Source organism: Mixophyes fleayi, chromosome 1, assembly GCF_038048845.1.
Source record: "Mixophyes fleayi isolate aMixFle1 chromosome 1, aMixFle1.hap1, whole genome shotgun sequence".
NCBI classification, from domain to species: Eukaryota; Metazoa; Chordata; class Amphibia; order Anura; family Limnodynastidae; genus Mixophyes; species Mixophyes fleayi.
The window spans coordinates 206515981-206528614 of NC_134402.1; the positions used below are offsets into that span (position 1 = coordinate 206515981).

Below are 12634 nucleotides of genomic sequence, written 5' to 3' on the forward strand. Positions count from 1 at the left end.
ACTACTATGTCAGACCAGTGGGATTCCGCACATAGCAAGGAACGGAAGTGAATGATTGGGGCACTTAAGCTGAAGGGCTATTAAAGTTATAGAGTTAGACTTGTAGAAGTTATAGGTACTTAAAAGGGGAGTTGCTAGAGAGTTAAGGGGGGTGTTATGCGAAGGATATATCTGCTTGGCCGGTGCTATGTGAAGGTGAAGAGGGCTGACAGAAGAATGTATATCATGGTGTCAGTGGTGGCTGTGTGAGCTCTCGATTTTCTCCCCACCCTCTGTGACACGTTGCACTTGCACCCTTTTACATTTGGGGTAACATTATAGTGGAGAACGACATGGACTTCCAAAGGCAGACGTCTCCGTTGTCCTCTTTTGTTTCGGGGACTCTGCCTGAGCACCTGCAGATGGACCTAGAGGTTCTGGACCCACACATTGGTGCCAGTGTGGCAGAATGCTCGTGTTCCACCACCGAGGGTTCCATGGACATAGCGAGTAGAGCGCACCCTCGTGTTGACAGCTGTCCAGATATGGACACTAGACCCCCACTCACTCCAGAGATAATAGGCATAGACCTGGATGCAACGCAGGGAGGCGCCTTTCACATGCATGAGCTGCTAAATGAGTTACCGAATTTTGCCGTTCAATCTAGAGATCTGGCTCTCTGCTCTCCCAATTCCAAACGCTGTGAGGCAGACCCTTGCTTGGATGAGAGTCACCATGGGGGACAGAATGAGTGCCAACCATGTCTTTTACATATAGCAATGGGGAAAGGGCTGGCGCAGAAACTGCGACTATTAGCAGAATCTGGCACGGTGTCCTCGGGCAGCCGTGGACTGTTTATTATAGACGGTGAGAATGAGGACATGTTTAACCTCTTACAGTATGATGAATGTACTTTAACTGCAGGGGGTACCAGCACGTCGCTGGCTAGGTTGGAGACATTGCCCAAGAATGAGCAACAGTCAGGCGCTGAGAGCTTGAGGTGGAAGGAAGAACAGTCGCCGTCATCTTCTAAGCCTAGTAACCAGGACTTTTTATCTAGTTTGGCTGAATCAGACACTCGACAACAGCAGCAACCCCTGCAGGAAAGTGACCGGGAGGTAAGAGTTGGCATAATGTAGAATTTAGGAACTGTTTTTACCATAGGTTGTGCACGAGGCTGTAGTTAGATTCTTATTCGGCCAGCTTCTTTATTCACTTCTTATTCATGCTCCAGCTTCTTATTCACTTGTTATTCATGCTCCAGCTTCTTATTCAGAAAAGCTTATTTTTAAAGGATTCAATCAAGTTGGATCTCTGATTTCACATCAGATTAACACTAAAGGGTGTCCATTATACAAAGTGCAATAGTATATAGCCTGACCCAACAAGGTTTTGGGCATGAAATCGGGGGACAATGTGGGCAAAGTCTCCATATTATATCATTTTAAATAAGTAGCTGCTGTTTTGCAAGGGTTAAATGCCATTGGGCCACCAATTTGACAGTGGGAATCAACACAGGGTGGTCCGTTACATATAAAACACCTGTCTTTTGCCTGTCCCAACACTGTTTTGAGCATGAAATCAGGTGCAAAGTGGGCACAGATAGCGTTTTCATTATTTTGAATAAGTAGCTGTAGTTTTGCAAGGGTTGACTTTTTTTATTCTTTTTTTTTAATTATAATTTCAACAAAAATGAATTCCAAATCACTTATCCAAAATAAAATGGACTATATACAACATCAAGGGGTAAAATGGACCAATAGGAACGAAACTTCACATTTTCATAGCACCCAATTATACTCCAAACCCTGCACAAAAGCTAATGCATCACTTCACAAATGAGAATTAGATAAGTCAAAGAAACATTACATCCTCTAACACAATTCTCTGCATTTCACCCCGCCACCAATCTATAATACCACCCACACACCCTTTACAGTCAGGAAATAAAAACATACTTTAAATGTATATAAACCTTACTAAAAAAAACTATTTCCACAAAATCTAATAGTGAAAGAACAGGATAGATAGCGAAGATTCGAGAGACTGCCAGATATTAGCTACAACCTAGGGATGTCTCAACCTCCGCTCGCCATAGCTCGCAGCATCCATCCGGCCCCTCTTCATTTCCCTTATTTTCAAAACCTCATGCGGAATACTATCCACCACCTCACTACAGTGAAGTAATTTTCCCTTAATGGGCACTAAACACTGTACACTCCATGGGCTAGATTTACTAAGAATCGAGTTTGGTGGCGGTTTGAAACCGCCACACATCGCTGGCAGTTTAGTGGTCCAAACCGCTGCAGTTACTATGGGGCGGTTTGCGTCCGTGATTCAAAATTAATGCAATGTATGGAGGATTGAAAAAGGTAAGCCGCCGGCGGTTTTGTCCAAATCCCTTTGGTTATAACCACCATCAAAACTGCCATCCAAAAGCCAGGACAGGACAGTTTTAATACCTGCTTCTGAATGGCTTGATAGCTCACACATGCTATTTCAACTATTTTGCCATTCAGAACATAAGCGAAAGCACCATTGACATTTAAATTATTTGGGCAATCAGTATTTATTGATTAAGAGGCAAAATTAATTTAATAACTTATGAGGGGAAAAAAATTCACTATATTAAGGGGGCAAAATTAATTATTATATTATTCGGGCACTATGTAATGCCAAAATGTGCAACATAAATAATTAAATCCACCATTACCAATTTGTTAATATTATTATATATTCACATTTCCCATATAATATAATGCTATAATAGTGTCCCCCCTAAAAAAAAAATATATATAAAAATAAATTTAATTTGGACAAAGTGATTCAGGATTTATTTTTGTTGAAATTTTTAATTTAAAAAAAATCAACACTTGCAAATCTACAGCTACTTATTCAAAACAATGAAAAAGCGATCTGTGCCCATTGTGCCACCTGATTTCATGCCCAAAGCAGTGTTGGGCCAAGCAAAAGACAGGTGTTTTATATGTAACTGACCCCCCTTTGTTGATTCCCACTGTCAAATTGGTGGCCTGACCTGATTGTATGTCCTAACCCATGTTGGGCCAGGCTTAATAATTGCTATTTGTGTAAGTGACTTTCCCTTCATTTTCTTACAAGAGAAAGTAATACATTTCAATAGGCGTTATATCCAATATTTGTGAATATATGCACATCGTATGTATTGTATTTACATACTTTTTTATACTGCAAATACAACCTAATATATATATATATATTCTACAAAATACATTTTATTTCTATCTCTCTCTCTCTGTATGTGTATAGATACTTCTTGTATTTTATGGTCTCTTTTCCTCCCTCAGACTCTGGAGCTGTCCCAACATAACCCAGCAGTGGCAAAAGGTATATATTGTAATTTATTATAAGTCCACTCATTTGTATGTCAGAAAACCAAGCATACGGTTAGCATTAGTTTATTTTATATTTATTCATAATGCAAATAAACATGTTAACTTGTTTTGTGTAGAACATTACTCAACCACATTTCTGTCCTTCTTATTTAATTGGTATTATAAGTTAAATACAGGGTGATTCAAAAGTCGCAGTACACCCTTTTATTTCAAAAACTCTACAGGAAATTGGGAAACCTAAATACTCCAGTAAGGTATGGGTGACATGGTCTATCTTTTACGGTATGTACCAAACATAGGCACCATCTTGAAATCGGCCAATCGGCCCAATTCCTGTAGAGTTTTTGAAATAAAAGGGTGTACTGCGACTTTTGAATCACCCTGTATAATGTTGAAGCGCACCCATAATAAATCTTGTTAACAAAAGCCTTTCTGTTATCAAAATTGGTCAGCAAACTTGAATTTTCAGGAACCTGTAACTTGAAATTTGCTTTATTATTTTTCATGTTGGAATTGACAAGTCATTAATTTCTTCATTTATCAAACCTGTTTGTTGGAGGTCTGCCATAATTCCAGAGAACACCCCGAGGTGGATTAGAAGCATGTGTTTTCCTTTTAGAACTGCTTTTAATTAGGGATGAGCGCACTCGGATTTATGAAATCCGAGCCCACCCGAACGTTGCGGATCCGAGTCGGATCCGAGACAGATCCGGGTATTGGCGCCAAATTCAAATCTGAAACTGAGGCTCTGACTCATAATCCCGTTGTCGGATCTCGCGATACTCGGATCCTATAAATTTCCCGCTAGTCGCCGGCATCTTCACTCGGGCATTGATCAGGGTAGAGGGAGGGTGTGTTAGGTGGTCCTCTGTCCTGGTAGATCTCGTGCTGTGCTGTGCTGTGCTGTGCTGTGCTGTGCTGTGCTGTGCTGTGTTCTGCAGTATCAGTCCAGTGGTGCTGTGTGCTGTGCTCTGTCCTTCTGAGGTCAGTGGTGCTGCTGGGTCCTGTGCTGTGTCCTGTTCAGTCCAGTGGTGCTGTGTCCTGTGCTCTGTGCTTCTAAGGGCATAGTTATTTCCCCAATATTCCCCTGTGTTTAAAAAAATAAAAAAAAGTTTTTTAAAAAAATACCAAAAACTAATTTAATTTTTTTTTAATTACCACAAAATTTGCACAACCAATCCTGCAGTATAAGCCCATTGGTACTGCAATATTACCAAGTTCACACATTCAGCAGTAAAAGTCCAGTGGTACTGCAATATTACAAAGTTTACACATTCTGCAGTATCAGTCCAGTGGTGCTGTGTCCTGTGCTCTGTCCTGCTGAGTTCCGTAGTGCTGCTGGGTCCTGTGCCGTGTCCTGTTCAGTCCAGTGGTGCTGTGTCCTGTGCTCTGTGCTTCTAAGGGCATAGTTATTTCCCCATTATTCCCAAGTTTTTAAAAAATAAAAAAAAAGTGAAAAAAAATAAAAAATTTAAAAAAAAAAAAATATATAATAATTATAACCAAATTTGCAAAACCAATCCAGCAGTATAAGTCCATTGGTACTGCAATATTACAAAGTTCACACATTCTGCAGTATCAGTCCAGTGGTGCTGTGTCCTGTGCTCTGTCCTGCTGAGTTCCGTAGTGCTGCTGGGTCCTGTGCCGTGTCCTGTTCAGTCCAGTGGTGCTGTGTCCTGTGCTCTGTGCTTCTAAGGGCATAGTTATTTCCCCACTATTCCCAAGTTTTTTAAAAATAAAAAAAAAAGTAAAAAAAAATAAAAAATTTAAAAAAAAATAAATATATAATAATTATAACCAAATTTGCAAAACCAATCCAGCAGTATAAGTCCATTGGTACTGCAATATTACCAAGTTCACACATTCTGCAGTATCTTGTGCTACATATAATGGAGACCAAAAATTTGGAGGATAAAGTAGGGAAAGATCAAGACCCACTTCCTCCTAATGCTGAAGCTGCTGCCACTAGTCATGACATAGACGATGAAATGCCATCAACGTCGTCTTCCAAGCCCGATGCCCAATCTCGTAGTACCGGGCATGTAAAATCCAAAAAGCCCAAGTTAAGAAAAAGTAGCAAAAAGAGAAACTTCAAATCATCTGAGGAGAAACGTAAAGTTGCCAATATGCCATTTACGACACGGAGTGGCAAGGAACGGCTTAGGCCCTGGCCCGTGTTCATGACTAGTGGTTCAGCTTCACCCACGGATCTTAGCCCTCCTCCTCCTCCCCCCCCCTACAAAAAATTGAAGAGAGTTATGCTGTCAGCAACAAAACAGCAAACAACTCTGCCTTCTAAAGAGAAATTATCACAAATCCACAAGGCGAGTCCAAGGATGTTGGTGGTTGTCAAGCCTGACCTTCCCATCACTGTACGGGAAGAGGTGGCTCGGGAGGAGGCTATTGATGATGTAGCTGGCGCTGTGGAGGAACTTGATGATGAGGATGGTGATGTGGTTATTGTAAATGAGGCACCAGGGGGGGAAACAGCTGATGTCCATGGGATGAAAAAGCCCATCGTCATGCCTGGTCAGAAGACCAAAAAATGCACCTCTTCGGTCTGGAGTTATTTTTATCCAAATCCAGACAACCAATGTATGGCCATATGTAGCTTATGTAAAGCTCAAATAAGCAGGGGTAAGGATCTTGCCCACCTAGGAACATCCTCCCTTATACGTCACCTGAATAACCTTCATAGTTCAGTGGTTAGTTCAGGAACTGGGGCTAGGACCCTCATCGGTACAGGGACACCTAAATCCCGTGGTCCAGTTGGATACACACCAGCAACACCCTCCTCGTCAACTTCCTCCACAATCTCCATCAGATTCAGTCCTGCAGCCCAAGTCAGCAGCCAGACTGAGTCCTCCTCAATACGGGATTCATCCGAGGAATCCTGCAGCGGTACGCCTACTACTGCCACTGCTGCTGTTGCTGCTGTTAGTCGGTCATCTTCCCAGAGGGGAAGTCGTAAGACCGCTAAGTCTTTCACAAAACAATTGACCGTCCAACAGTCGTTTGCCATGACCACAAAATACGATAGTAGTCACCCTATTGCAAAGCGTATAACTGCGGCTGTAACTGCAATGTTGGTGTTAGACGTGCGCCCGGTGTCCGCCATCAGTGGAGTGGGATTTAGAGGGTCGATGGAGGTATTGTGTCCCCGGTACCAAATCCCCTCGAGATTCCACTTCACTAGGCAGGCGAAACCAAAAATGTACAGAGAAGTACGATCAAGTGTCCTCAGTGCTCTAAAAAATGCGGTTGTACCCACTGTCCACTTAACCACGGACATGTGGACAAGTGGTTCTGGGCAAACGAAGGACTATATGACTGTGACAGCCCACTGGGTAGATGCATCCCCTTCCGCAGCAACAGCAACAGCTGCATCAGTAGCAGCATCTACAAAATGGCTGCTCATGCAAAGGCAGGCAACATTGTGTATTACAGGCTTTAATAAGAGGCACAACGCTGACAACATATTAGAGAAAATGAGGGAAATTATCTCCCAGTGGCTTACCCCACTTAGACTCTCATGGGGATTTGTGGTGTCAGACAATGCCAGTAACATTGTGCGGGCATTAAATATGGGCAATTTCCAGCACGTCCCATGTTTTGCCCACACCATTAATTTGGTGGTGCAGCATTACCTCAAGAGTGACAGGGGTGTGCAGGAGATGCTTGCGGTGGCGCGCAAAATTGCTGGACACTTTCGGCATTCAGCCAGTGCCTACCGCAGACTAGAGGCACATCAAAAAAGCATGAACCTGCCCTGCCATCACCTCAAACAAGAGGTTGTGACGCGCTGGAACTCCACCCTCTATATGCTGCAGAGGATGGAGGAGCAGCAAAAGGCCATTCAGGCCTACACAGCCACCTACGACATAGGCAAAGAAGTGGGGATGCGCCTCAGTCAAGCGCAGTGGAGACTGATTTCCGTGTTGTGCAAGGTTCTGCAGCCATTTGAACTTGCCACACGAGAAGTCAGTTCCGACACTGCCAGCTTGAGTCAGGTCATTCCCCTGATCAGGCTGTTGCAGAAGCAGCTGGAGAAAGTGAGGGAGGAGCTGGTAAGCCATTGCGATTACACCAAGCATGTAGCTCTTGTGGATGTAGCCCTTCGTACGCTTTGCCAGGATCCGAGGGTGGTCACTCTTTTAAAGTCAGAGGAATACATTCTGGCCACCGTGCTCGATCCTCGGTTTAAAGCGTATGTTGTGTCTCTGTTTCCGGCGGACACAAGTCTACAGCGGTGCAAAGACCTGCTGGTCAGGAGATTGTCCTCTGAAGAGGACCGTGACATGCCAACAGCTCCACCCTCATTTTCTTCCACATCTATGGCTGCGAGGAAAAAGCTCAGTTTTCCCAAAAGAGGCACTGGCGGGGATGCTGATAACATCTGGTCCGGACTGAAGGACCTGCGAACCATTGCAGACATGTCTACTCTCGCTGCATTGGATGCTGTCACAATAGAAAAAATTGTGGATGATTACTTTGCTGACACCATCCAAGTAGACATGTCAGACAGTCCATATTGTTACTGGCAGGAAAAAAAGGCAGTTTGGAAGCCCCTGTACAAACTGGCTCTATTTTACCTGAGTTGTCCCCCCTCCAGTGTGTACTCGGAAAGAGTTTTTAGTGCAGCGGGGAACCTGGTCAGTGAGCGGCGAAGGAGGTTGCTTCCTCACAACGTTGAAAAAATGATGTTTATAAAAATGAATAATCAATTCCTCAATGAAGTACAGCACTGCCCTCCAGATACTACAGAGGGACCTGTGGTTGTGGAGTCCAGCGGGGACGAATTGATAATGTGTGATGAGGAGGAAGTACACACTGTAGGGGGAGAGGAATCAGAGGTTGAGGATGAGGACGACATCTTACCTCAGTAGAGCCTGTTTAGTCTGTACAGGGAGAGATGAATAGCTTTTTTGGTGTGGGGGCCCAAACAAACCAATCATTTCAGCCAAAGTTGTTTGGTAGGCCCTGTCGCTGAAATGATTGGTTTGTTAAAGTGTGCATGTCCTATTTCAACAACATAAGGGTGGGTGTGAGGGCCCAAGGACAATTCCATCTTGGAACTTTTTTTTTTGCATTATATGACCAATCAACAGTCGTTTGCCATGTTCAAAAAGTAAAACCAAATTTAAAAAAATTCAAGAAATTAAACCAAAAGTAAAATGCCGTGTCATAATTTAAAACAAGAGGTATTGACGTGCTCTAAAACTACTGTATTGTTGTTTATATTTTATAAACACTACACTTGAAAGCTTGAGTCTTTCAATAAAAAAGTAACTGTCCATTGCACGAATATTTGCAACAGGGACAATTTTAGGGTTAAGAAAGTCAACTAATAACACTTCGACGCTGTCTGTCTTTATAAACACTACACTTGGAAGTTGGAGGAGGTATTGTGGCCCCGGCACCAAATTTACTACCGGGGCCACTCCACTGTGCAGTCCATATTTAGGTGTATCAGATATTAAACAACGGTGACAGTTGATGCCCAATTTTTTAATTATATTGTGGCCTCGGTACCAAATTGTGTACCGGGGCCACCACACTACGCAGTCCAGATACTTGTTTGGTGGAATTCAGACCAGTTGAGGGTTTTATTATTATATTGTGGGGACCACTCTATCTATACCACACTACAACTCTATACCACTCTATTTAATACTTTAATTCTATTTCATACTTTAATTCTATTTAATACTTTAATTCTATTAGTAGTTACCATAAAGAGGAACAAAATAAACCAATTTTACCAAAAGTATAATATGACTTAGACTTACAAACACTACACTTGAAAGATGGTGCCTTTAAATGGAAAAGTCAGTCTTCATTGCACGACTATGTGCAACAGGGACAGTTTTTTGGTTTACAAAGTCAACCAATAACACTTGGACCCTGTCTGTCTTTAACATACTTGATGGGATCTCAATGACGAATTGTCTGTACCATGTTTGGAGGAGGTATTGTGGCCCCGGTATCAAATTGGGTACCGGGGCCACCCCACTACGCAGTCCAGATACTTGTTTGGTGGAATTCTGACACGTGGAGGGTTTTTTAATTATATTGTGGCCTCGGTACCAAATTGTGTACCGGGGCCACCACACTACGCAGTCAAGATAGATAGATGCGTATCATAGATAAAGTACATTCAGTGGTGTGGGGCAAATTGAAAAAAATTCAAAATGCACTGACATTATCAAAAACAAGAGGTTGTCACACGCTAAAACTCCAACATGTATATGATGGAGAGGATGGAGGAGCAGCCGTATGTGTAGTGTAATGCAGACCTGTTGAAGGTTTTTTATATATTTTATTGTGGTGCCCACTCCTCTACGCAGTCCAGGTACATTTATTGGTGCGATTCATAAAAGTTCAGGGTTTTTAATATATTGTGGTGACCCACTCCTCTACGCAGTCCAGGTACATTTATTGGTGCGATTCATAAAAGTTCAGGGTTTTTAATATATATTGTGGTGACCCACTCCTCTACGCAGTCCAGGTACATTTATTGGTGCGAATCAAACAAGTTGATGGTTTTCTTATTATATATATTGTGGTGACCCACTCCTCTACGCAGTCCAGGTACATTTATTGGTGCGATTCATAAAAGTTCAGGGTTTTTAATATATTGTGGTGACCCACTCCTCTACGCAGTCCAGGTACATTTATTGGTGCGAATCAAACAAGTTGATGGTTTTCTTATTATATATATTGTGGTGACCCACTCCTCTACGCAGTCCAGGTACATTTATTGGTGCGATTCATAAAAGTTCAGGGTTTTTAATATATATTGTGGTGACCCACTCCTCTACGCAGTCCAGGTACATTTATTGGTGCGAATCATAAAAGTTCAGGGTTTTTAATATATATTGTGGTGACCCACTCCTCTACGCAGTCCAGGTACATTTATTGGTGCGAATCATAAAAGTTCAGGGTTTTTAATATATATTGTGGTGACCCACTCCTCTACGCAGTCCAGAAAGATACCTTGTTGCAACGTTTTGGACTAATAACTATATTGTGAGGTGTTCAGAATACACTGTAAATTAGTGGAAATGCTTGTTATTGAATGTTATTGAGGTTAATAATAGCCTAGGAGTGAAAATAAGCCCAAAAACTTGATTTTTAAACTTTTTATGTTTTTTTCAAAAAAAATCCGAATCCAAAACCTTAAATCCGAACCGAGACCTTTCGTCAAGTGTTTTGCGAGACAAATCCGAACCCCAAAAATAACGAAAATCCGGATCCAAAACACGAGACCTCAAAAGTCGCCGGTGCACATCCCTACTTTTAATGCATTTACCTGGATTCTGCATAATTTATATAAAGGATAAATGTATTAACTAATGAAAAATTCAACATGCTGTTTTGGATGCAGTGCAACAAAATGTTAGCATTAAGATGTTCCAATAATCCAGTGTATATCATTTTTATGTACTTTTTATTTTCATTCTCTGAAATACATGAAAACTAAGTGGAAAAACACAGCACTGGTGCCAAGATAATTGCATGGTGGAGTTTTATTCTGACTGCCTAGAAAATATTGGAATTCTGAACACTAAAATATACCAATGTAAGGGATAAAACACCCCCTGCAGCCATCAATCCCACAGTGGAATTGCTTACATTTAGGCTAGGTACACACTGGAGCGTTTTCGTCCAATAATCTGGCAAATCAGCTAACATACGGAATCGGGAGTTGCAAAAGTGTGACACCATCATCACCATCATCATCATCAACATTTATTTATATAGCGCCAGCAAATTCCGTAGCGCTTTACAATTGGGAACAAACATTAATAAGACCATACGGGGTAATGCATACAGACAGAGAGGTAAGAGAACCCTGCTCGAAAGCTTACAATCTATAGAAGTTGTACCAAAGTGTCGATTGTTGGCTCATTTGGTTGGTCGTACTGTTTAATATTTTCCGACCAATCCACCTAATGATCATGTAGTGTGTATAGTCCGATCGATCCATGAGCAAGTGCTGATATTTCTCGAGCTATGACTCCTTTGGGGCGAGTGTATGTTAACTTCTGATGCTTGTACCAGTCCCACGTGGTGTGGTGTCTGCACGTCACTCATTTTGTAATTAGGTGCTTCTAGCGGTAAAGCAATAGCGGGTGTCTATTGCATTAATGCGTATATCATCATCATCATTTATTTATATAGCGCCACTAATTCTGCAGCGCTGTAAAGAGAACTCATTCACATCAGTCCCTGCCCCATTGGAGCTTACAGTCTAAATTCCCTAACACACACACACATCAATTTTGATAGCAGCCAATTAACCTACCAGTATGTTTTTGGAGTCTGGGAGGAAACCGGAGCACCCGGAAGAAACCCACGCAAACACAGGAAGAACTTACAAACTCCACACAGATAAGACCATCGTCAGGAATCGAACTCATGACCCCAGTGTCATGAGGCCACTGTGCTGTCCTCCAGTTTTATTATAAACCTTTGTCAGTGTAGTCTTATAAAAAAAAACAAAATTTTATTTATATGTGTATTGCTTATGTCTGCCTCCTTAATTATAGCTATGTGTCATTTTATTGTACACTCAATACACATAAATAAAAAGGATAAATATATGTATTTTTTCTCTTTCATCCATCTGGGGGACACTCCTTAACCATGGGGATTGAGTTGGGGGGAGGAGTCTGGCACCCAAAGAGTTAACTTTTTTCAGCTGACAGCATATCACCCCCGCCAATTCCCACATACCTCAGTTTGAATTGGGTGCCCTTGGAAGAAGGTTGCACCTGAAGAGCTCCAAGAGAGACAGTGTTCACTGGTTATAGGTTTTTTTCCTTTTCTTTTGCAGTTTTTTTCTTTTGACAGTGGCGAGAGGCTCCGTGTAAACGGAGCTGACTCGTGGGAAAAAGCGCCTGTCGGGGGGGCGGCCCCGCTGACAGAGAGGTAAGAAGCGCTTCTCACAGTGGGAAGCAGTCGGCAAGAGACTCTCCCCGCTGATGCAGGACGGGCACTGCCATTAGGCAGAGAGCGCCTTTACTGCTGAGGTTCCCCGGAAGCCAGCTGGAGTATACCAAGTTCCTCCTCCCATGGGGATGGCAGTGAATTCTTGAGGATGGCGCGCTTTGAATAGCGCTAGTGGGGAACACATTCTAACAGGTTTTCCCCTAATATAAAAGAAAGGGCAAAACACTGTTAAAGTAAACAACACAAAAGGAGAGCCAGTGGAAGGGGAATGTGTTTAAGGAACACCGCTTCCCCCCCTCCTGCTGAGTGAGCACGTGGAAGATCCC

At 42.4% G+C, this 12634-nt stretch overlaps 1 protein-coding gene across 1 annotated transcript in view; it reads left to right on the forward strand.

Moving 5' to 3' along the window:
- The first annotated feature begins 3 nt into the window (after positions 1-3).
- Positions 4-12634, forward strand: part of APBA3 (amyloid beta precursor protein binding family A member 3) — a 47720-nt gene continuing 35089 nt past the window's right edge. The window contains exons 1-2 of the mRNA XM_075201933.1: positions 4-1097; positions 3306-3345. Of these exons, the coding sequence (XP_075058034.1) occupies positions 333-1097; positions 3306-3345 (805 nt within the window). The 5' untranslated portion in view covers positions 4-332. The remainder of the gene's footprint in view (positions 1098-3305; positions 3346-12634) is intronic.